We start from the raw sequence: 26,159 nt of genomic DNA, 5'->3' as shown, positions 1-26,159 counted from the left end.
AGCTCCCAGTAGTGCAAGGCTGCTCCTGAGCCTACCTAGGTATGCTTTTCAACAAAGGATACCAAAAGAGACAAAGCAAATTAAATATAGGTAAATTGGAAAGTTAAAATGGCATGCTCTACCTGAATCATGGACGTTTATTTTTTTACTTTACTGTCTCTTTAAAGTTGCTTATTTTGATTTTTAAGCTAACAGGAAGTGCATATCTCCATAAACTTAGGCCTTAAGGACTGATTGCTCACTGGCAGATAAGCAGAGTTCCCACTATTTTATTGGTGGATAGTGACCGGTCTATGGGGTCAATTTATGTAAGTGCGAGCGGCTGCTGCACATCGATAAATCCCGACAGCATACGCTCTCTGCATTTATTATTGCACCAGCAGTTCTTGTGAACTGCTGGTGCAATGCCGCCCCCTGCAGATTCACGGCCAATCGGCCGCTAGCAGGGGGTGTCAATCAACCCGATCGTATTCGATTGGGTTGATTTCTGTCCTCCGCCTCAGAGCAGGTGGACAGGTTATGGTCTTTAGACCGCTGCTTCATAACGTCTGTTTCCGGGGAGCCCGAAGGCTCATACATAAAAACATAAAACTATATAGTCTTCCTCAGTACAAAAAGATCTATTTTCCAAAAGAAAGACAACATATTTTTTATTTAAAGGGTTTTGATATCCCTTTAATTAACATGTTTGCACTATCCAGTAGAACTCTAAGGGATTCTGCCAACAAAATTATTATTTTTTCCCCCAGTATATTTACTAATAGCTTTTACATAAAGTGTTTTTTTTTGTCTTTAAGAGTTCTTTCCAAATATCTAACTAAGGGCATATGCATGCTTGACCAGGTATTGAGAGTGTACATGTATGTGCTAACAGGCAGAATAAAATAGGCCCAAACAATTACAGAAATTGATAGTGTACCAAGGGTGTTAACCTATAATCTAGTAATGAGAACTGTTAACCTATTCACTGCCAGATCGGTCAAATATATGGTTCTTATTAGAAATGAACTTCTGGAAATTCTTTTTGCTATGAAATATTATCATTGTATCTGCAGAATTCTCAGTATGCATTATACAAAGGTCATATAAGTACATCTATGCAAAATAATCAAACATAAATTGTTATACCAGCAATGTAAAGCATTTTTTTTTAATATTTTGTGTTACTGATACTTTTAAGTATTAGTGGATAACCCTGTGCCGTTCCAAGTATAATTTGTAAATCCTTTTTTTCCGAACAATTTCATTTTTCAAGCCAGACAGCTGTATCGTTTGCTGACACTCTTTACTTAAACGTTCCACCCACTGATTCTATTCCAACCACAAAAAGAAAATATGGATGCAAAAATGATCTCCAGGCCTGGGAATGCCACATTTGCAGGTGGTGTAAAAATCTGTAACACACAGTTTCCTAACAATGCACTAATCAAAGATCTGTATGACTTGGTAAGGTACAGAAACGTACTGAGACTTAAACAAAGCGTATGTAAACACATATAATTCCCTTTTAACTTCTTGTTTGCCAGAGGGCTTCAATACATTCCAAAAAAAAATGCATTGCCGCTTGCTCTCTGGACGCAATGGGATTTTAGAAGCTGATTATATACATACACATTTACATGCTTATTCAACTACGGAAGTTAATACACAGTTACTTCTTCTATGTGTCTTTTGTCTTTACGTTTCAGGTACAGTTAAAAGGATATGAAACCCAAAATGTTCTTTCATGATTTAGATAGAACATGCAATTTTAAACAACTTTCTAATTTACTTCTAGTATCAAATTTTCTTCATTCCCTTGGTATATTTTGTTGATAAGCAGGGACGTGCCTAGAGCACTATATGGCAGCAGTTTTGCAAGAATGTTATCCATTTTCATGAGCACTAGATTGCAGTACTATTTCCTGCCACATAGTGCTCAGGTACCTACCTAGGCATCTCTTCAACACAGAATACCATGGTAACTAAGCAAATTTGATGATAGAAATCAATTGGAAACTCTTTTAAAATTGTATGCTCTGTCTGAATCACAAAAGAAAATGTTTATTTAAACAATCCCTTTAATTTCACACAGTACTAAACATGCACGGTTCCTGGTTTGTATTGTTACATCTGTATTACAGTCTCATTTTGCAGTGCATATATATATTACACAAAAATATTGTGTTCCAGAAACTCAGTTGTACTTTCCAGTCTCATAGCAATTGAATAATATGCAATAGAAACATTTTATAAAGTTTGTTAATATAGTAGCTTATACATGGAATATATAGTTACTTATATTTAAATATACACACATATATATATATATATATATATATATACACACACACACAGTTATGTATATATGGATTGGCACTAAAAATACTTTAGTATTACTTTTTTTTTAGTTTTTCAGTAATCTTGTATACAAAATATGACGGTGATGTTGCTTGCTGACCGGTGATGTAATTGTATTAATCTATGCATAATACATAAGACACATTCTTATAACACAAGGCAATATTTTTGGCATTCCGCCCAAATCAACTGGGGAAACGATTTACCTCCTTGGCCAAGTTCAAGACCAGATGGAGCTAATGTAAAGCTATAAATATGGGAGGGGATTTAACAAAAACAAAAAAAAAGGAACAAAACCAGACTATAATCTAAATAAAATGAAGGTGGAAAAAAACGACTTACCGCTTTCATTTTTTTCTATAACATCCACAAGTTCTCCAGCTTTCAAGCTTATCTCAGAGTTTTCCTGTTTCTCGTAGCTGGATACTGCAACATACTGCTCCAGAATCATAGGTTCTGAGTTCCCATCAGCACCTGGAGAAGGAAAAAAGCAAGCCGTGAGCCATCTTCCAGACATAGCTCCTCGAGAACGACCTGAGTCCATCCGATACATGATTGGCCGAGTTCTGCTCAACATTTAGCCTATCAGAATACAATCTTGGCACCCAGCATTGTTCCAAATGGCTGGCCATATAGATATATCCCCCTTTTGCCCGCAACAAAGGAGCAGTAAGGAACATTTGAAGAAAAAAATAAAAAATAAATAAAGCACAAGAATTTATACAAACGGCCGCATGTTTAAGCTGGTTCCTACATAGCTTCCAAATTGTTATGGCAGATGAAGAGAAAATAGTTTCAGGGAATAAAAAAAGGTGTCAATTTGCGACTAAATCCTCATGTAAACTAATAAGAGAAAGTAAACAGCACTTCATGGAGAGGCAAATACAATTCTGCTCTCTTATGACTCCAGCTGGAAGTCAAGAGGGGACTGTGGACGCCAATCATTGAGCTACACTGCTGCTCTTAAACAGAAACACATGAGTAAAGTTGAGTAAGGAGGGAGGGAATTATGTAGGAGGAGGGGAGGAGGAGAGAGAGAAAGGAGTGCTGGATTCTGTTTACTTCAAGCAGAAGAGGAAAGCTGCAGTGCCAGATTCTTTCTAACAGGGATTTTTTTTAATACGCTCAGTCTCAACCAATCACTCACAAAATATTTTATACTGTATTAAAGGGACAGACACCCCAAATGTTTTAAAAAGTAGTTTTTCGTTGCAACAAGTTTTCTTTTGCATGAAAAAATTGGGTGCAATATGTATTTGAAAACAACTCCAACCTACCTTATTTTTGCGAAATATTTACATTTCGTCCATTCCTTGTAATAATGTGTAGAAATAATCCACCCCCCTTGTGAGACTGGAGAAGGGAGGTGTAGTGCATGCAATAGTGTGCTGCAGAATGACATTTAAGTTGTACAACCTTCAGATCATTTATATGTATTGATTAAAAAAAAAAAGTTTTTTCTAATGGTAAGGTAAGAGTAAGCACAAATATGAATCTTTTGGTGACAAAGGGACTGAAACAAATTACAAGTAAATAAGAAAAAAATAAACAAAATCAGAGTGTTCCTAGAAAACTGGATGATTTCTGCATTTTGTCATATGGCAATTTATTAATAACAATTTGTTCTAAGTAAGTTTATGGAACTATGTGCAAGGAGTAAACTATTTAATTTCCGTATGCAAGGAATGTGAATCAATTCTGCTATATATCTGGTTTGTGGTGTATTACAGTTTTATGCTGCCCTAGGCATAGAATTCTGCCACTCACTCACCATTTCCCCACCACTGACAACTGGGTCGCTAGTCTTAAAATAACATGCTCTAACAAATTATAGCATGTCATTTTTCTACTATTACCTTTAAGGGTTTCGGGACAATAGAACACATAAAGCATAATGCTTTATTCCCTCTTTGCTAGTAACTTACAGCACAAAGTTTTAACATCCGTATTATCAATAAAACACACAGGGCAAAATGTAAGCAACATACTGGTGGTAACACTTACAGAGCATAGATTTGATGCTTTTACTGTAGCACATACGGCGCTGTAATTTAAAGCTCATATTGCCAGTAATACACACAGATAGGGTTGCCACCCATCCCTTAAAATACAGAACACTTATAAGTTACACATGCTGCAGGGTGTGCAGGGGGGAATATGAATAGTGCTGTCTAGAAACACAATACATGTTCCTCCCTGCACACCCTGCAGCATGTGTAACTCATAAGTGTCCAGAAAAACATGGCTGAGGTGGCAACCCTACACACAGAGCATAGAATGAACTCACATATTGCCAGTAATACACACAGCACAGAATGAACTTGCCAGTAATACACATAAAGCACAGAATGAACTCCCATATTGCCAGTATTACACACAGAGCGCATAATTGTTTTCTATATGCCCAGTAATACACAGAATTAGCTCCCATAATGCCAGTAATACAAAGCACAGGGATTTAAGCTGTTACCACCAGGTGCACACAATTACCCCCTCTACTATTAGGACTCTTCAGATCCCTGGTGCATGGGGAAAAGTCCTCAAGTGTCCGCTAATGTGCCCCTGTATTGATTCCTTCCATAATGGAAAATGTATTTCTGTATAGTGAAGAACCAAATCATGTCACATGTATCATCATCTATAATGTCAGGGAATAGTGACTGACATTATTTACCTTCACCTTTAACAGATATCTGTTAACTATTTTGGCTCAGCACCCTGGATAGCACTTGCTAATTGGTGGCTACATGTAGCCACCAATCAGCTAGCACAAACCAGGTACTAAACAAAAAAATGGGTCAGCACCTAAGCTTACATTTTTAACTAATAGTTACATTGTAGCTAGTTTAGGGGTTAATAAAATTTAACTAATGTTTGCAAGGCGGGAGTGCGGCAGTTTAGGGGTTAATATATTTATTAAAGTGGCGGCGATGTCCGGTCGGCAGATTAGGGGTTAAAATTTTTATTTAAGTGTTTGCGATGTTGGGGGGGGGCTCGGTTAAGGGGTTAATAGGCAGTTTATGGGTGTTAGTGTACTTTTTAGCCCTTTAGTTAAAGGGACACTGAACCCAAAAATTTTCTTTTGTGATTCAGATAGAGCATGCAATTTTAAGCAACTTTCTAATTTACTCCTATTATCAAATTTTCTTTATTCTCTTGGTATCTTTATTTGAAAAAGAAGGTATCTAAACTTTTTTTTTATTCAGAACTCTGGACAGCACTTTTTTATTGGTGGATGAATGTATCCACCAATCAGCAAGGACAACCCAGGTTGTTCACCAAAAATGGGCCGGCATCTAAACTTACATTCTTGCATTTCAAATAGACATACGAAGAGAATGACGACAATTTGATAAAAGGAGTAAATTAGAAAGTTGCTTAAAATGTCATGCTCTATCTGAATCACAAAAGAAAAAAATTGGGTTCAGTGTCCCTTTAAGAGTTTTATGTTATGGCGTTAGCCCATAAAACTCTTAACTACTGACTTTTAAATGCGGTAGGAGTCTTGACAGGAGAGGGTGTACTGCTCACTTTTTCCAAGACTCGTAATACCGGCGTTAGGCAAATCCCATTGAAAAGATAGGATACGCAATTGACGTAAGGGGATTAGCGGTATGTTCGAGTCGCAGAAAAAAAGTGAGCGGTACACCTGTACCTGCCAGACTCGTAATACCAGCGTTAGGAAAAAAGCAGCGTTGGGACCTCTCAACGCTGCTTTTTAACCCTAACGCAAAACTTGTAATCTAGGTGATAGTTATAAAAAAGCAGTAGTTGAATAATTATATGCTTTGACAGGTAAAAGCATTTCCCTTTTTTGTAACCCTTTTTAGTGCATCTTCTAGATAAATATTAAATGTATTTTAGATTTATATTGGTTGGTTTTGCATCATGATGTAACCATACGCTTTAAATGAGCAACAGAAGGGATACAATTAATCCACACAGGATAATAAACTTCAGCATTTTGGAACGATAACTTCCTTCCCTTTAACTGCTTGTTTCATATTAATTGTTAACATAAGTACTGTCTATTGATTAATACTGTATGTGTGTCGAGGAATCATTTCCTTTTTTAACAAGTCAAATTTCTTTCACAGATAAACAGAATAATATTGGAAGGATCAGACTGGCTAAAGGTTACTGGTGGCAAAATATAGACTGTGAGATTAATTACACAACTGGTAATTATACTAGGGAAGAATTTAAATGACTCTTTCTAGAGAGGTTAACAAAATACTTTTGTTGTGAGCTAGTCAATACTTATAATTAACTAAATGACAGCACTACTTCCTCCCATGTAGTGCCCCCTATGCCTACCTAGATATCTACACAGAATATCATCGGAATGAGGCTAATTTTATAATAGAAGTAGACATAGGAGACGCAGAGAACTGCTAGTCCTGAGTGCAATCTGCAAGTGAGTCAATCAGGAGCCTCAGTTGCACAGCTGGTTTGTTCCACTATCAACAAACTAAAACATGTAATACTAGTCTAAATTAAACATTTATGACTCAGGTAGTGCATGCAATTTAAAAAAAAAACCTACCAGCTTATGTCTACTGAGAAGTTGGCACATTTCTCTTGGTATCCTTTGTTGAAATTGAGATTATTTGCAAGAAAGCATACACAAATAAGCTCCAGAGCTTGCAGTTGTCTTGAACACACGAGTGGTGTGCTAACAATAACGCACAAGCGATATTGGGTTTATCGCGGCTATTTGTGTGCATCGGAAGGAGCAATCATATTACAAATTGAAAGTACTGTAAATGCAAAATTTATGCTAGAATGACTGTTACGCTCAAATTAAAAGTGTCACAAAACTCATCAAAAATACATTTAACAGTGCAGTTACATTCATAATAAACACTGTAATAAAAATGGAAAAAAAAATATTGGAAAAATAATTATAAAGGCTAAAAAATAAAAGAGGTCTTAGGTGTTAGAGAAAAAAAAGGACTGCAAAGGGGTTTAACATAAAGATACATACATGTATAAATATGTATATGTATGTGTATATATGTGTATACAGATGTATTTATGTATTTATATATGTATATATGTGTATACAGATGTATTTATATGTGTATATATGTATTTACAGATGTATTTATGTATTTATATGTGTATATATGTGTATACAGATGTATTTATGTGTGTATATATATATGTGTATACAGATGTATTTATGTATTTATGTGTGTATATATGTATTTACAGATGTATTTATGTATTTATATGTGTATATGTGTATACAGATGTATTTATGTATTTATGTGTGTATATATGTGTATACAGATGTATTTATGTATTTATGCGTGCATATATGTATTTACAGATGTATTTATGTATTTATATGTGTATATGTGTATACAGATGTATTTATGTGTGCATATATGTGTATACAGATGTATTTATGTATTTATGTGTGTATATATGTATTTACAGATGTATTTATATGTGTATATGTCTATACAGATGTATTTATGTATTTATGTGTGTATATATGTGTATACAGATGTATTTATGTATTTATGCGTGCATATATGTATTTACAGATGTATTTATATGTGTATATGTGTATACAGATGTATTTATGTGTGTATATATGTGTATACAGATGTATTTATGTATTTATGTGTGTATATATGTGTATACAGATGTATTTATGTATTTATGCGTGCATATATGTATTTACAGATGTATTTATGTATTTATATGTGTATATGTGTATACAGATGTATTTATGTATTTATGTGTGTATATATGTGTATACAGATGTATTTATGTATTTATGTGTGTATATATGTGTATACAGATGTATTTATGCGTGTATATATGTATTTACAGACATATATAAACATTTAAAAACATAAATACAAATGTACACATATATAGGCATATATATCAATGCATTGGAGCCATTTGCAGTTAAGTAGATGAAAACATGTTAAAGCATACTCATACAATAATAATTTTTTAATAAAGTGTTATACTGTGTATTTACTGTAAATATTTCACATTCCAATGTTTAAATATTGTTAAATAGATATTCCTATATATACTGTGTATATATATATATATATATATATATATATATATATATATATATATATATATATATATATATATATATACAGTGGATATAAAAAGTCTACACACCCCTGTTAAAATGTCAGGTTTCTGTGATGTAAAAAAATGAGACAAAGATAAATCATTTCAGAACTTTTTCCACCTTTAATGTGACCTATAAACTGTACAACTCAATTGCAATACAAACTAAAATCTTTTAGGTGGAGGGAAGTAGAAATAGAAAACTAAAATAATATGGTTGCATAAGTGTGCACACCCTTAAACTAATACTTTGTTGAAGCACCCCTTGCTCACTCTTCTTTGCAAAAACACTCCAAATCTGTCAGATTGTGAGGGCATCTTTTGTGCACAGTCCACTTAAAGGAACATGAAACCCCAAATGTTTCTTTCATTAATTAGAAAGAGTGTGCAATTTTAAACAACATTCTAATTTACTTTTATTATCTAATTTGTTTCATTTGTTTCATTCTCTTGATATTCTTTGCTGAAAAGCATATCTAGATAGGCTCAGTAGCTTCTGATTGGTGCATGCACATAGATGCCTCGTGTGATTGGCTCACCCATATGTATTGCTATTTCTTTAACAAAGGATATCTAAAAAATAAAAAAAATTAGATAATAGAAGTAATTTTGAATGTTGTTTAAAATTGTATTCTCTAACTGAATCATGAAAGAACATTTTTGGGTTTAATGGCCCTTTAAGATCACCCCACAGATTTCCGATTGGATTCAGGTCTGGGCTCTGGCTGGGCCATTCCAAAACTTTAATCTTCTTCTGGTGAAGCCATTCCTTTGTTGATTTGGATGTATTGCTTTGGGGCGTTGTCATGCTGAAAGTTGAAGTTCCTCTTCATGTTCAGCTTTCTAGCAGAAGCCTGAAGGTTTTGTGCCAACATTGACTGGTATTTGGAACTGTTCATAATTCCCTCTACCTTAACTAAGGCCCCAGTTCCAGCAGAAGAAAAACAGCCCCAAAGCATGATGCTGACACCACCATGCTTCACTGTGGGTATGGTGTTCTTTTGGTTATGTGCAGTGTTGTTTTTGCGCCAAACATATCTTTTGGAATTATGGCCAAAAAGTTTCATCTTGGTTTCATCAGACCAGAACACCTTTTGCAACATGCTTTTGGGAAACTTCAGATGTGTTTTTGCAAAATTTAGCTGGGCTTGGATGTTTTTTTTTTTTTTTTGTAAGAAAAGGCTTCCGTCTTACCACTCTACCCCATAGCCCAGGCATAAGAAGAATACGGGCGATTGTTGTCACATGCACCACACAGCCAGTACTTGCCAGATATTCCTACAGCTCCTTTAATGGTGCTGTAGGCCTCTTGGCAGCCTCTCAGACCAGTTTTCTTCTCGTCTTTTCATCAATTTTGGAGGGACATCCAGTTCTGTCTTCACTGTGTTCCATGGTATATCTAATGCCTTGGAAATTCTTTTGTACCGTTCTCCTGACTGATACCTTTTAACAATAAGATCCCTCTGATGCTTTGGAAGCTCTCTTCGAACCATGGCTTTTGCTGTAGGTTGCGACTAAGAAAATGTCAAGAAAGACCTACTAGAACAGCTGAACTTTATTTGGGGTTAATCAGCGGCATTTTAAATGATGACAGGTGTGTACTAACTCCTATTTAACATGATTTTGAATGTGATTGCTCAATTCTAAACACAGCTACACTTATGCAACCATATTATTTTATTTATTTTATTTTTACTTCCCTCCACCTAGAAGTTTCAGTTTGTTTTTCAATCAAGTTGTACAGTTTATAGGTCACATTAAAGGTGGAAAAGGTTCTGAAATGATTTATCTTTGTCTAATTTTTTTACATCACAGAAACCTGTCATTTTAACAGGGGTGTGTAGACTTTTTATATCCACTGTATATATATCTATAACAATATATAATCATATATATATATATATATAACAGAATTTATGTTTACCTGATAAATTACTTTCTCCAACGGTGTGTCCGGTCCACGGCGTCATCCTTACTTGTGGGATATTCTCTTCCCCAACAGGAAATGGCAAAGAGCCCAGCAAAGCTGGTCACATGATCCCTCCTAGGCTCCGCCTACCCCAGTCATTCGACCGACGTTAAGGAGGAATATTTGCATAGGAGAAACCATATGATACCGTGGTGACTGTAGTTAAAGAAAATAAATTATCAGACCTGATTAAAAAACCAGGGCGGGCCGTGGACCGGACACACCGTTGGAGAAAGTAATTTATCAGGTAAACATAAATTCTGTTTTCTCCAACATAGGTGTGTCCGGTCCACGGCGTCATCCTTACTTGTGGGAACCAATACCAAAGCTTTAGGACACGGATGAAGGGAGGGAGCAAATCAGGTCACCTAAATGGAAGGCACCACGGCTTGCAAAACCTTTCTCCCAAAAATAGCCTCAGAAGAAGCAAAAGTATCAAACTTGTAAAATTTGGTAAAAGTGTGCAGTGAAGACCAAGTCGCTGCCCTACATATCTGATCAACAGAAGCCTCGTTCTTGAAGGCCCATGTGGAAGCCACAGCCCTAGTGGAATGAGCTGTGATTCTTTCAGGAGGCTGCCGTCCGGCAGTCACATAAGCCAATCTGATGATGCTTTTAATCCAAAAAGAGAGAGAGGTAGAAGTTGCCTTTTTGACCTCTCCTTTTACCAGAATAAACAACAAACAAGGAAGATGTTTGTCTAAAATCCTTTGTAGCATCTAAATAGAATTTTAGAGCGCGAACAACATCCAAATTGTGCAACAAACGTTCCTTCTTCGAAACTGGTTTCGGACACAAAGAAGGCACGACTATCTCCTGGTTAATGTTTTTGTTAGAAACAACTTTTGGAAGAAAACCAGGTTTAGTACGTAAAACCACCTTATCTGCATGGAACACCAGATAAGGAGGAGAACACTGCAGAGCAGATAATTCTGAAACTCTTCTAGCAGAAGAAATTGCAACCAAAAACAAAACTTTCCAAGATAATAACTTAATATCAACGGAATGTAAGGGTTCAAACGGAACCCCCTGAAGAACTGAAAGAACTAAGTTGAGACTCCAAGGAGGAGTCAAAGGTTTGTAAACAGGCTGGATTCTAACCAGAGCCTGAACAAAGGCTTGAACATCTGGCACAGCTGCCAGCTTTTTGTGAAGTAACACAGACAAGGCAGAAATCTGTCCCTTCAAGGAACTTGCAGATAATCCTTTCTCCAATCCTTCTTGAAGAAAGGATAGAATCTTAGGAATCTTTACCTTGTCCCAAGGGAATCCTTTAGATTCACACCAACAGATATATTTTTTCCATATTTTGTGGTAAATTTTTCTAGTTACAGGCTTTCTGGCCTGAACAAGAGTATCAATAACAGAATCTGAGAACCCTCGTTTTGATAAGATCAAGCGTTCAATCTCCAAGCAGTCAGCTGGAGTGAGACCAGATTCGGATGTTCGAACGGACCTTGAACAAGAAGGTCTCGTCTCAAAGGTAGCTTCCATGGTGGAGCCGATGACATATTCACCAGATCTGCATACCAAGTCCTGCGTGGCCACGCAGGAGCTATCAAGATCACCGACGCCCTCTCCTGATTGATCCTGGCTACCAGCCTGGGGATGAGAGGAAACGGCGGGAATACATAAGCTAGTTTGAAGGTCCAAGGTGCTACTAGTGCATCTACTAGAGTCGCCTTGGGATCCCTGGATCTGGACCCGTAGCAAGGAACCTTGAAGTTCTGACGAGAGGCCATCAGATCCATGTCTGGAATGCCCCACAGTTGAGTAATTTGGGCAAAGATTTCCGGATGGAGTTCCCACTCCCCCGGATGTAATGTCTGACGACTCAGAAAATCCGCTTCCCAATTTTCCACTCCTGGGATGTGGATTGCAGACAGGTGGCAGGAGTGAGTCTCCGCCCATTGAATGATTTTGGTCACTTCTTCCATCGCCAGGGAACTCCTTGTTCCCCCCTGATGGTTGATGTACGCAACAGTCGTCATGTTGTCTGATTGAAACCGTATGAACTTGGCCTTTGCTAGCTGAGGCCAAGCCTTGAGAGCATTGAATATCGCTCTCAGTTCCAGAATATTTATCGGTAGAAGAGATTCTTCCCGAGACCAAAGACCCTGAGCTTTCAGGGGTCCCCAGACCGCGCCCCAGCCCATCAGACTGGCGTCGGTCGTGACAATGACCCACTCTGGTCTGCGGAAGGTCATCCCTTGTGACAGGTTGTCCAGGGACAGCCACCAACGGAGTGAGTCTCTGGTCCTCTGATTTACTTGTATCTTCGGAGACAAGTCTGTATAGTCCCCATTCCACTGACTAAGCATGCACAGTTGTAATGGTCTTAGATGAATGCGCGCAAAAGGAACTATGTCCATTGCCGCTACCATCAAACCTATTACTTCCATGCACTGCGCTATGGAAGGAAGAGGAACGGAATGAAGTGTTTAGAAGTTTTGTTTTTCTGGCCTCTGTCAGAAAAATCCTCATTTCTAAGGAGTCTATTATTGTTCCCAAGAAGGGAACCCTTGTCGACGGAGATAGAGAACTCTTTTCCACGTTCACTTTCCATCCGTGAGATCTGAGAAAGGCCAGGACTATGTCCGTGTGAGCCTTTGCTTTTTGATTGAATAATAAAAACTACAGTTAAACACTTAAAAACTCTAAGCCATCTCCGTGGAGATGTTGCCTGTACAACGGCAAAGAGAATGACTGGGGTAGGCGGAGCCTAGGAGGGATCATGTGACCAGCTTTGCTGGGCTCTTTGCCATTTCCTGTTGGGGAAGAGAATATCCCACAAGTAAGGATGACGCCGTGGACCGGACACACCTATGTTGGAGAAATATATATATATATACACAGTATATATGTTTAGAAATATATTGCACTAAAATACCATTATATATACAGTATCTCACAAAAGTGAGTACACCCCTCACATTTTTGTAAATATTTTATTATATCTTTTCATGTGACAACACTGAAGAAATGACACTTTGCTACAATGTAAAGTAGTGAGTGTACAGCCTGCATAACAGTGTAAATAACTCAAAATAACTCAACACAGCCAGTAATGTCTAAACTTTGGCAACAAAAGTGAGTACATCCCTAAGTGGAAATGTCCAAATTGGGCCCAAAGTGTCAATATTTTGTGTGGCCACCATTATTTTCCAGCACTGCCTTAACCCTCTTGGGCATGGAGTTCACCAGAGGTTCACAGGTTGCCACTGGAGTCCTCTTCCACTCCTCCATGATGTTAGAGACCTTGCGCTCCCCCACCTTCTGTTTGAGGATGCCCCACAGATGCTCAATATGGTTTAGGTCTGGAGACATGCTTGCCCAGTCCATCAGCTTTACCCTCAGCTTCTTTAGAAAGGCAGTGGTCGTCTTGGAGGTGTGTTTGGGGTCGTTATGTTGGAATACTGCCCTGCAGTCCAGTCTCCGAAGGGATGGGATTATGCTTTGCTTCAGAATGTCACAGTACATGTTGGCATTCATGGCTCCCTCAATGAACTTTAGCTCCCCAGTGCTGGCAGCACTGATACAGGCCCAGACCATGACACTCCCACCACCAAGCTTGACTGTAGGCAAGACACACTTGTCTTTGTACTCCTCACCTGGTTGCCGCCACACAAGCTTGACACTATCTGAACCAAATAAGTTTATCTTGTTCTCATCGGACCACAGTACATGGTTCTAGTAATCCATGTCCTTAGGCTGCTTGTCTTCAGCAAACTGTATGCAGGCTTTCTTGTGCATCATCTTTAGAAGAGGCTTCCTTCTGGGATGACAGCTATGCAGACCAATTTGATGCAGTGTGCGGCGTATGGTTTGAGCACTAACAGGCTGACCCCATCCCTTTAACCTCTGCAGCAATGCTGGCAGCACTCGTACGTCAATTTCCCAAAGACAACCTCTGAATATGACGTTGAGCATGTGCACTCAACTTCTTTGGTCGACCATGGCAAGGCCTGTTCTGAGTGAAACCTGTCCTGTGAAAAAGCTGTATGGTCTTGCACACCGTGCTGCAGCTCAGTTTCAGGGTCTTGGCAATCTTCTTATAGCCTAGGACATCTTTATGTAGAGCAACAATTCTTTTTTTTTAAATCCTCAGAGAGTTCTTTGCTCTGAGGTGCCATGTTGAACTTCCAGTGACCAGTATGAGAGCGTGTGAGAGCGATAACACCAAATTTAACACACCTGCTCCCCATTCACACCTGAGACCGTGTAACACTAATGAGTCACATGACACCGGAGAGGGAAAATGGCTAACTGGGCCCAATTTGGACATTTCCACTTAGGGGTGTTTAGACATTAATGGCTGTGTGTTGAGTTATTTTGAGGGGACAGCAAACTTGCACTGTTATACAGGCTGTACACTCACTACTTTACATTGTAGCAAAGTGTCATTTCTTCAGTGTTGTCACATGAAAAGATATAATAAAATATTTACAAAAATGTGAGGGGTGTACTCACTTTTGTGAGATACTATATATATAATATAGAACATATTCTGCCAAGAACATTGGAATAAGAAATATTAATATTTTCATGTTGGTTTTGCGCGCTAGTAGACTGTTTTTCCACTTTTCTTTCTCTATTGACTTCTATGGCGAAATACGTTAACGCAGTTGAAATATTCTAACTTTAGCTTTTCGCGTGTTGGGTTAGTGCTCGTGCGAAAACGTTTCGCTTTCAACTTGTAATACGCACGTTACCCAATGCATGCAAAAAAAACGTACTTCTAGCGAAGTTAACGCATGAGCAGGAGCGATTAATATCGCTCCACTTGTAACCTAGCCCTATATGTATACATTCTTGCAAACACTGCTTTCATATAGCACCAATAACACATGCACACTCCTAAGCCTATATTATTATGCTCTCATGGACAGGAACTACATTTCAACAATTGGTACCAAGAGACAGAGGACATTCTAGCTGAATAATGAAAGATTAATCTGAACTTTAATGTCTCCTCCTTAGTATTTTGTTTTCAGATATGTATTTTTAGATTTTAAAACAATTGAATCTGAATAATTTTTTTATTGGTAAACAATTTTCACAGAAGGAATTACAAGTCTTTATGGGTAGTTTAATTATCTAATGCTGCTACTTTTATTGTGTATGTGCTGTATCATGTTATTCTGCTATTATTAGCAGCAATTAGCTAGAACCATGCACTTGTTCACTAAATTATGTATTACTATGTAATTATCCCATGCATGTTTTATTGCTATAATCATTTTACTGCTAAATTTAAGACTTGATAATATAAAGCTCTCCACTCTTGCGAGATTATCTAAAAAGTCTTAATAGTCCGGTGAGTTCCCTCAAATAATTTTCTGAAAGGGAAATTTTGGCGTCAAAGCTGTTTATCTAACTATGAAAGTTCCATGCCGGTGAGGTTTTGATCATCGGCACTAAATCTGAATTTACAGTTAAAAAAAAATATACAAAAACTGAACATGTTTTTTTTTTTTCATCCATATTAAAGGGACATGAAACCCAAATTTTCTAAATTCTAAATTATTTAATTTGCTTGCTTCTCTTGTTATCCTTTGCTGAAAGGTTTATCTAGGCAAGTTCAGGAGCAGCAGAGAACCTAGGTTCTAGCTGCTGATTGGTGGCTGCATATATATACCAATTGTCATTGGCTTACTCATGTGTTCAGTTAGAAACCAGTAGTGCATTGCTGCTCCTTCAACAAAGAATACCAAGAGAATGAAACAAATTAGATAATAGAAGTAAACTAGAAAGTTGTTTAAAAATGTATTCTCTATCTGAATCTCAAAATATTTTTTTTGGGTTTCATGTCCCGTTAAGCTTACAATATTTTAAGAGGAACTGTAAATTTGGTTTCCCCTTAATGTGTTCCAAATGACTCATTATACCAGCTGCAGAGTATAACATGTATGAGAAATTACTCCTTGATGTTTATTTTTGTAAACTAAATAGCTGGATTGATCTTTAAACCACAACCCATCAAAATAGGCTAAGCTTGTAAAGAGATCAGGCATCATTATCTTATCACTCAAATGCTTCCCTTTCTTATTATCCCTGTCTCTATACAATACTTAGAAAAAAAAATTCTTCCACTGGCTTGTCAATAGCCTATACTTAAAGGGACACTGAACCCAAATTTTTTCTTTCGTGATTCAGATAGAGCATGACATTTTAAGCAACTTTCTAATTTACTCCTATTATCACATTTTACTTATTCTCTTGGTATCTTTATTTGAAATGCAAGAATGTAAGTTTAGATGCCGGCCCATTTTTGGTGAACAACCTAGGTTGTCCTTGCTGATTGGTGGATAAATTCATCCACCAATCAAAAACTGCTGTCCAGAGTTCTGAACCAAGAAATAAAGCTTAGATGCCTTCTTTATCCAATAAAGATAGCAAGAGAATGAAGAAACATTGATAATAGGAGTAAATTAGAAAGTTGCTTAAAATTGCATGCTCTATCTGAATCACAAAAGAAAAAAATTTGGGTTCAGTGTCCCTTTAAGTATAGAAATCTTCAGTATAGGTAGGGATACCAAAGGCAACAAAATCATCTATTTCAAATGACGATATAAAGGCAAATTTGCTATTTGGAAAGAATTTAATACACTCCAGCAGGTAAAATTAATAATTGGGAACAAATTAAAGGGGGAAAACCTTTAGGGTAAACTGTTGCTTTAAGTAACACTTTTTCTTGGCAAAATTGTGTCATTATCCTTCTAGTCAAATTAAAAATTATTGGCACAAATCAGATTGATGTTAAACAAATTCCAGGGTTGTCTAGTGAATCCATATGACTTACACTGCATTGCATAGGGTGTTATCTAAAACTGACCTTTGACCTTGGTAGTTATTGTCCCTATGTGAGACAAAGGCTTTATTTTCTCTAGTTCCCTAGTGTGTTCAGTTATATTCACTGAATATGTTGTATTTGACAATAGACGTTGAGCTACATTTTCATGTAATATATTTAAGCAATAGCCATTTCTAAATTTTTTTTACATTATTTTGTCACTTCAGGTCATATATAGGCCTAGAAACTTGATCTGTAGTTTCTGAGCAGTAATACACATTCTATCTTTTATTTACAAGGTTGCATAATGTTTCAATACACACTTAGGGGCCTATTTAGGATGCTGCAAGAGGACAAGATCTGATATATCGGATCATGTGCGCTGCACACCGATAAATGCCAACAGCAAACGCTCTCGGCATTTATCATTGCACCAGCAGTTCTTGTGAACTACTGGTGCAATACCGCCCCCTGCATTTTCACGGCCAATCGTCCGCTATCAGGGGGTGTCAATCAACCCGATCGCATTCGATAGTTCTGGCGATTTCTGTCCGTCACCGCAGAGCAGGCAGACAGGTTATGAAGCAGCGGTCTTTAGACCGCTGCTTCATAACTTCTGAAACACGGGGCATAAATAAATGTGATAAATATGCCCCTATGTGACCAAAAAGAAAAAATATACAATACGGATATTTACTCCCTTCTGGTAGTAGAACCGCTGCCTTCCAACAGACTCTCCCAAGGACTGTTTGATAGATATGTGTTTGTAGAAGGAGGCGCTCATTCACGGAGGACCCCAGGAGACTCTCTGCTATACCCCACGATTTCTCTAAAATCTCGTAAAATTATAGTGGCTCCCGTTGTTGGTAAACAACAGGATAACACCGTCTTTCTCAAGAGCATTCAAATGGTGTAGGTTCAGAAAATACGACTTTTATGAAGCTATACCATTTAAATGCTCTTGCGAAAGATGGTCTTATCCGTTGAAACGTGTTGAGCCAAATAATTCTGCTTTTTAACGTAAAAAGCTGGAAAATATCTTTTCTTGACAACCAAGGAGCCGTTTAATCCTATTTTACTCTGTGAGTATCTACACTTATTTGTCATGGTGTTTGGATGCACTACGCCAATGTGATATTCTTTACCAACAACAGGAGCCACTATATCTTGACGAGATTTTAGAGAAATCGTGGGGTATAGCAGTGAATCTCCTGGGGTCCTCTGTGAATCAACACTATGTGACCACTCTTGAAGTTTATAAAGTGCAATTTAAAGGGACAGTAAAGTCAAAATCAAACTTTTAAGATTTAGATAGAACATCCAATTTTAAAGAAATTTCCAATTTACTTCTGTTATAGAATTTGCTTCATTCTCATGGTATCTTTTATTGAAGAGTAAAACTAGCAGCGTGTACAGTATATGTCTTTAGTACTCTACGGCAGCAGTGTTTTGCAACATTATGTGTAGCTTTGTTAAACAATGTTGCAAAACACTACTGCCATACAGGGAGTGCAGAATTATTAGGCAAGTTGTATTTTTGAGGATTAATTTTATTATTGAACAACAACCATGTTCTCAATGAACCCAAAAAACTCATTAATATCAAAGCTGAATAGTTTTGGAAGTAGTTTTTAGTTTGTTTTGAGTTATAGCTATTTTAGGGGGATATCTGTGTGTGCAGGTGACTATTACTGTGCATAATTATTAGGCAACTTAACAAAAAACAAATATATACCCATTTCAATTATTTATTTTTACCAGTGAAACCAATATAACATCTCAACATTCACAAATATACATTTCTGACATTCAAAAACAAAACAAAAACAAATCAGTGACCAATATAGCCACCTTTCTTTGCAAGGACACTCAAAAGCCTGCCATCCATGGATTCTGTCAGTGTTTTGATCTGTTAACCATCAAAATTGCGTGCAGCAGCAACCACAGCCTCCCAGACACTGTTCAGAGAGGTGTACTGTTTTCCCTCCTTATAAATCTCACATTTGATGATGGACCAAAGGTTCTCAATGGGGTTCAGATCAGGTGAACAAGGAGGCCATGTCATTAGATTTTCTTCTTTTATACCCTTTCTTGCCAGCCACGCTGTGGAGTACTTGGACGCGTGTGATGGAGCATTGTCCTGCATGAAAATCATGTTTTTCTTGAAGGATGCAGACTTCTTCCTGTACCACTGCTTGAAGAAGGTGTCTTACAGAAACTGGCAGTAGGACTGGGAGTTGAGCTTGACTCCATCCTCAACCCGAAAAGGCCCCACAAGCTCATCTTTGATGATACCAGCCCAAACCAGTACTCCACCTCCACCTTGCTGGCGTCTGAGTCGGACTGGAGCTCTCTGCCCTTTACCAATCCAGCCACGGGCCCATCCATCTGGCCCATCAAGACTCACTCTCATTTCATCAGTCCATAAAACCTTAGAAAAATCAGTCTTGAGATATTTCTTGGCCCAGTCTTGACGTTTCAGCTTGTGTGTCTTGTTCAGTGGTGGTCGTCTTTCAGCCTTTCTTACCTTGGCCATGTCTCTGAGTATTGCACACCTTGTGCTTTTGGGCACTCCAGTGATGTTGCAGCTCTAAAATATGGCCAAACTGGTGGCAAGTGGCATCTTGGCAGCTGCACGCTTGACTTTTCTCAGTTCATGGGCAGTTATTTTGCGCCTTGGTTTTTCCACACGCTTCTTGCGACACTGTTGACTATTTTGAATGAAACGCTTGATTGTTCGATGATCACGCTTCAGAAGCTTTGCAATTTTAAGAGTGCTGCATCCCTCTGCAAGATATCTCACTATTTTTTACTTTTCTGAGCCTGTCAAGTCCTTCTTTTGACCCATTTTGCCAAAGGAAAGGAAGTTGCCTAATAATTATGCACACCTGATATAGGGTGTTGATGTCATTAGACCACACCCCTTCTCATTACAGAGATGCACATCACCTAATATGCTTAATTGGTAGTAAGCTTTCGAGCCTATACAGCTTGGAGTAAGACAACATGCATAAAGAGGATGATGTGGTCAAAATACTCATTTGCCTAATAATTCTGCACTCCCTGTAAAGTACTAAAGACATGTGCACACTCCTGAGCTCTTATGAGCCTACCTAGTTTTACTCTTCAATAAAAGATACCAAGAGGATGAAACAAATTTTGATAACAGAAGTAAATTGGAAAGTTGTTTAAAATTGCATGTTCTATCTGATACATGACCGTTTAATTTTGACTTTACTGTCCCTTTAATTTTTATTTTATTGAGGTTTATTTCACGGTATACAAACAATATACTACAATAAAGTACATTTACATTACAATATATTATGCATAATATACTCCACATTGATCCATTAAAGGAAAACAAGAAAAGTCACTGCTTCCAGTATACAAAAAGGAAGCATTAGAAAATAATTTGAATTATCCACATTGAGATAGCGGCCAATCAAACTGTAAACCTTCAGGAATGCTCAACAGGACAAATTTGGACCTTATATACTAAAATAATAATTAAAATAACAGAGGGTATCCTGAAACAACAAAGACCACTTACGGATCTCATATAATAAACCTCAATTTTATAGTGGTATAATGTCTATAGCAGTGTTTCCCAAACACGGTCCTCATATACCCCCAACATGCCTGGTTTTCATTATAGCTGAACTAGTGCACAGGTGAAATAATCAGCTGATGGGCAAAAGCAGGTTAGTAACCATGGTTACTGATCAGCTGATTAGTTCACCTGTGCAATGGTACAGCTATAATGCGTTTGGGAAACCAAAAATAGAGTAATAGTTAAAATATAGAACTTACCCCAATGAAAATTACTTTATTTGTGAGGCATAGAGGGGACATTAGGGCTTAGAACAAAAAGAACCAACCGATTCCCCTTTTATGTGAATCCAAGGGCCACTTTTGAAACACTGAACCTATAATCTAACCATAGTGGGGTGAAAAACTGGGAGAAATAAAAGACCATTTTGGACCCTAAAGCGACGTAAAACCCAATATTTTTCTTTCATGATTAAGATAGAACATACAATTTTAAACAAATTTTTAATTTACTCCTATTATCAAATTTTCTTCATTTTCATATTATCCATTGTTGAAAAGCAGCAAGGTGAGTTCAGTAGTGTGCATGTGTCTTGAGCAGTATATGGCAGCAGTTTTGCAACAATGTTATACATTATTAGAAGCACTAGATGGCAGCAGTATTTCCTGTCATGTAGTGCCCCAGACGTGTTCACGCTACCTATCTAGATATCTCTTCAACAAAGAATAATATGATAACAATGCAAATTTAAGAAGAAAAAAGTTTGGGTTTCATGTCCCTTTTAAATACCAAGTGGGGAAATTTTTCTTAAATAAATTAATTATAATTTGGCCTAATATTGTACCTTTAAACAGAATAAAACAATACAATAATCAGACATCTGAAAAGAAAAAAAAACAAGCTTCCTGAATATACGGTGAATGGAGAACCTCAGCCACTGGGCTGAAAAGACACAGTACTAGAATTTAAAGGGACAGTGTACTCCAACATTTTTATTGGTTAGAAAGATAGACAACACCTTTATTATCCATTCCCCAACTTTGCACAACCAACATTGCTATATTAAACGGTCAGTATACTCTCATTTTCATATAACTGGATGTAATAGACACTACTATAAAGAATAAAATGCACAGATAGTACTGATATAAAAATCCAGTATAAAACTGTTTAAAAACTTACTTAGAAGCTCTCAGTTTAGCTCTGTGGAAAAGGCAGCTGGAAAGCCCACTGCAAGTGGCAAATAAGACACTCCCCCCTCCCCTTTCTTTTGCATTTGAAAAGACCCTTTACACAAACAGGAGCAAGCTTGAGTAGGTATCTGTCGGTATTCTCATAAAACTTTGGAGCTTGGTTAGGAGTCTGAAAATCAGAGCAATGTTATTTAAAAATAAGCAAAACTATACTTTTTTTAAAAAAAAAAAAAAACAACTTTATGGGCTTTATAAATAGATCATCTACAAAACTTTTATGCAAAGAAAAAATTAGTGTACAATGTCCTTTTAAACGGTCATTTAATACTAAATAAATGCTAGATAGAATGATGCATTCCAAGAAAAGATTACTCATTGAATAACATGTAGATGTATTTTTTAAACTTTCAGTAGCTGTTTAAATAGTGACAAAATAAGTGTAAAGCTTTAGCGTCTATAAAACAATGGGAGCTGCCATGTTGTAACTTAGGTTATCTGCTCTGCTTTGGATAATTAGGGACAATAAATCGTTCACTACAGTGTGCAGCCAATGGCTGTGTGGAATATAACAGTGTTCTGCACTTCCATTTCTAACAGGAACTGAAAAGCTCACAATTTCAGAATGAAATTACAGGAAAAGGGGACAAAATAAATAATGAGAATATTTTTCAGAGGGTTTTTTTTTATTTATATGATTTATCATTTTATATTAACATCTCAAAATGTTTAATGCTCCTTTAATATACTTTATAATCTTTAAACATCAACATTTCTGCCTGTATCTAAGCCCTTGCAGGCCCCCTTTGTCTCAGGACATTTTTATGGCTTTTCATAGCAAGACACTGCTAGTTCATGTGTACCATATAGATAGCATTGTGCTCACTCTCATGGAGTTATTCGTGACTCTGCACTAATTGTCTAAAACAAAAGTCTGTAAATAGAACTGAGATATGGAGGCAGTCTGCAGAGTCTTAGATACAAGGGGGGGTAGTTATCAACGTGTCTACTTTCCTGCCTTCGCCGGCCCAATACGCCCGCCTAAGCTCGCCTACCTTCGCCGCCGCGGACCTGAAAAAATACGCCTAAGTTATCAAAAAAAGCTGTCAAAAAGCCGCGGGGCGATGAGCAGCGGACTGTGAGAGTTATCACTCATCCGATCTCGCTGCTCTTCGGCTGTTTGACAGCTTTCTTGCTAGCCTGTCACTAAGCACTCACACTAACTACACTGTTCTACCCCCTATACCGGCGCCCCCGGAGCCCCCCGCAACTAAATAAAGTTACTAACCCCTAAACCGCCGCTCCTAGACCCTGCCGCAAGTCTTATAAATGTATTAACCCCTAAACCGCCGCTCCTAGACCCCGCCGCAAGTCTTATAAATGTATTAACCCCTAAACCGCCGCTCCCGGACACCGCTGCCACCTACATTATACCTAGTAACGCCTATCCTGCTCCCCCTATACCATCGCCCTCTATAATAAAGTTATTAACCCCTATCCTGCTGATCCCGCACCTTGCCGCAAATAAATAAATAGTTTAACCCCTAAACCGCCGCTCCCTATATTAAATTTATTAACCCCTATCCTGCCCCCCACTACACCGCCGCCACTATAATAAAATTATTAACCCCTAAACCTAAGTCTAGCACTAACCCTAACACCCCCCTAACTAAAATATTAATTAAATAAATCTAAATAATATTTCTATTATTAACTAAGTTAATCCTATTTAAAACTAAATAATTACCTTTAAAATAAACCCTAATATAGCTACAATATAAATAATAATTATATTGTAGCTATTTTAGGATTTATTTTTATTTTACAGGTACCTTTCAATTTATTTAACTAGGTACAATAGCTATTAAATAGTTATTAACTATTTAATAGCTTACCTAGCTAAAATAAAGAGAAATTTACCTGTAAACTAAAAACTAACCTAAGTTACAATTACACCTAACACTACACTATACTTTAATAAATTATTCCTATTTAAAACTAAATACTTACCTGTAAAATAAACCCTAATATAGCTACAATATAAATAATAATTATATTGGAGCTATCTTAGGATTTATATTTATTTTACAGGTAACTTTGTATTTATTTTAGCTAGTTAGAATAGTTATTAAATAGTTATTAACTATTTAATAACTACCTAGCTAAAAGAAATACAAAATTACCTGTAAAAAAAATCCTAACCTAATTTACAATTAAACCTAACACTACACTATCATTAAATAAATTAAATAAACTACCTACAAATAACTACAATTAAATACAATGATATAAACTAACTAAAGTACAAAAAATAAAAAAAGCTAAGTTACAAAAAATAAAAAAAATAAGTTAAAAACATTTAAAAACATATTACAACAATTTTAAGCTACTTATACCTAATCTAAGCCCCCTAATAAAATAACAAACCCCCCCAAAATAAAAAAATGCCCTACCCTATTCTACATTAAAAAAGTTCAAAGCTCTTTTACCTTACCAGCCCTTAAAAGGGCCTTTTGTGGGGGCATGCCCCAAAGTTCAGCTCTTTTGCCTGTAAAAGAAAAATACAACCCCCCCAACATTAAAACCCACCACCCACATACCCCTAATCTAACCCAAAGCCCCCTTAAAATAACCTAACACTAATCCCCTGAAGATCATCCTACCTTTAGTTGTCTTCACTCAGCCGAGCCACCGATGGAACTGAAGAGGACATCCGGACCGGCAGAAGTTATCCTCCAAGGGGCGCTGAAGAAATCTTCCATCCGATGAAGTGATCCTCCAAGCGGCGCTGAAGAAATCTTCCATCCGGGCGAGGTCATCTTCCAAGAGGCGCTGAAGAAGTCTTCTATCCGGGCGAGGTCATCGTCGAAGCCGGGTCTTGAATCTTCATCCCGCCAACGTGGAACATCCTCCTTTCCCGACGAACTACCGACGAATGAAGGCTCCTTTAAGGGACGTCATCCAAGATGGCGTCCCTTCAATTCCGATTGGCTGATAGGATTCTATCAGCCAATCGGAATTAAGGTAGGAAAAATCTGATTGGCTGATGAAATCAGCCAATCAGATTCAAGTTCAATCCGATTGGCTGATCCAATCAGCCAATCAGATTGAGCTCGCATTCTATTGGCTGTTCCGATCAGCCAATAGAATGCGAGCTCAATCTGATTGGCTGATTGGATCAGCCAATCGGATTGAACTTGAATCTGATTGGCTGATTTCATCAGCCAATCAGATTTTTCCTACCTTAATTCCGATTGGCTGATAGAATCCTATCAGCCAATCGGAATTGAAGGGACGCCATCTTGGATGACGTCCCTTAAAGGAGCCTTCATTCGTCGGTAGTTCGTCGGGAAAGGAGGATGTTCCGCGTTGGCGGGATGAAGATTCAAGACCCGGCTTCGACGATGACTTCGCCCGGATAGAAGACTTCTTCAGCGCCTCTTGGAAGATGACCTCGCCCGGATGGAAGATTTCTTCAGCGCCGCTTGGAGGATCACTTCATCGGATGGAAGATTTCTTCAGCGCCCCTTGGAGGATAACTTCTGCCGGTCCGGATGTCCTCTTCAGTTCCATCGGTGGCTCGGCTGAGTGAAGACAACTAAAGGTAGGATGATCTTCAGGGGATTAGTGTTAGGTTATTTTAAGGGGGGTTTGGGTTAGATTAGGGGTATGTGGGTGGTGGGTTTTAATGTTGGGGGGGGGTTGTATTTTTCTTTTACAGGCAAAAGAGCTGAACTTTGGGGCATGCCCCCACAAAAGGCCCTTTTAAGGGCTGGTAAGGTAAAAGAGCTTTGAACTTTTTTAATGTAGAATAGGGTAGGGCATTTTTTTATTTTGGGGGGGTTTGTTATTTTATTAGGGGGCTTAGATTAGGTGTAAGTAGCTTAAAATTGTTGTAATATGTTTTTAAATGTTTGTAACTTATTTTTTTATTTTTTGTAACTTGGCTTTTTTTATTTTTTGTACTTTAGTTAGTTTATATCATTGTATTTAATTGTAGTTATTTGTAGGTAGTTTATTTAATGATAGTGTAGTGTTAGGTTTAATTGTAAATTAGGTTAGGATTAATTTTACAGGTAATTTTGTATTTCTTTTAGCTAGGTAGTTATTAAATAGTTAATAACTATTTAATAACTATTCTAACTAGCTAAAATAAATACAAAGTTACCTGTAAAATAAATATAAATCCTAAGATAGCTCCAA

The 26,159-nt window shown here is 37.4% G+C and overlaps 1 protein-coding gene across 4 annotated transcripts in view; it reads right to left on the bottom strand.

The window, feature by feature from the left end:
- SH3PXD2A (SH3 and PX domains 2A) overlaps nucleotides 1-26,159 on the bottom strand; it is a 754,429-nt gene that overhangs the window by 180,026 nt on the left and 548,244 nt on the right. For 3 of the 4 annotated variants that reach the window (XM_053692436.1, XM_053692437.1, XM_053692439.1), the window contains one exon: nucleotides 2,683-2,814. The exons of the other annotated variant lie outside the window; for it this stretch is intronic. In XM_053692436.1, the coding sequence (XP_053548411.1) occupies nucleotides 2,683-2,814 (132 nt within the window). The remainder of the gene's footprint in view (nucleotides 1-2,682; nucleotides 2,815-26,159) is intronic. 4 annotated transcript variants of the gene reach the window in all.

This window comes from Bombina bombina, chromosome 9 (assembly GCF_027579735.1).
Source record: "Bombina bombina isolate aBomBom1 chromosome 9, aBomBom1.pri, whole genome shotgun sequence".
Classification (NCBI taxonomy): Eukaryota; Metazoa; Chordata; class Amphibia; order Anura; family Bombinatoridae; genus Bombina; species Bombina bombina.
This window is presented reverse-complemented; position numbering and strand designations above follow the sequence as displayed.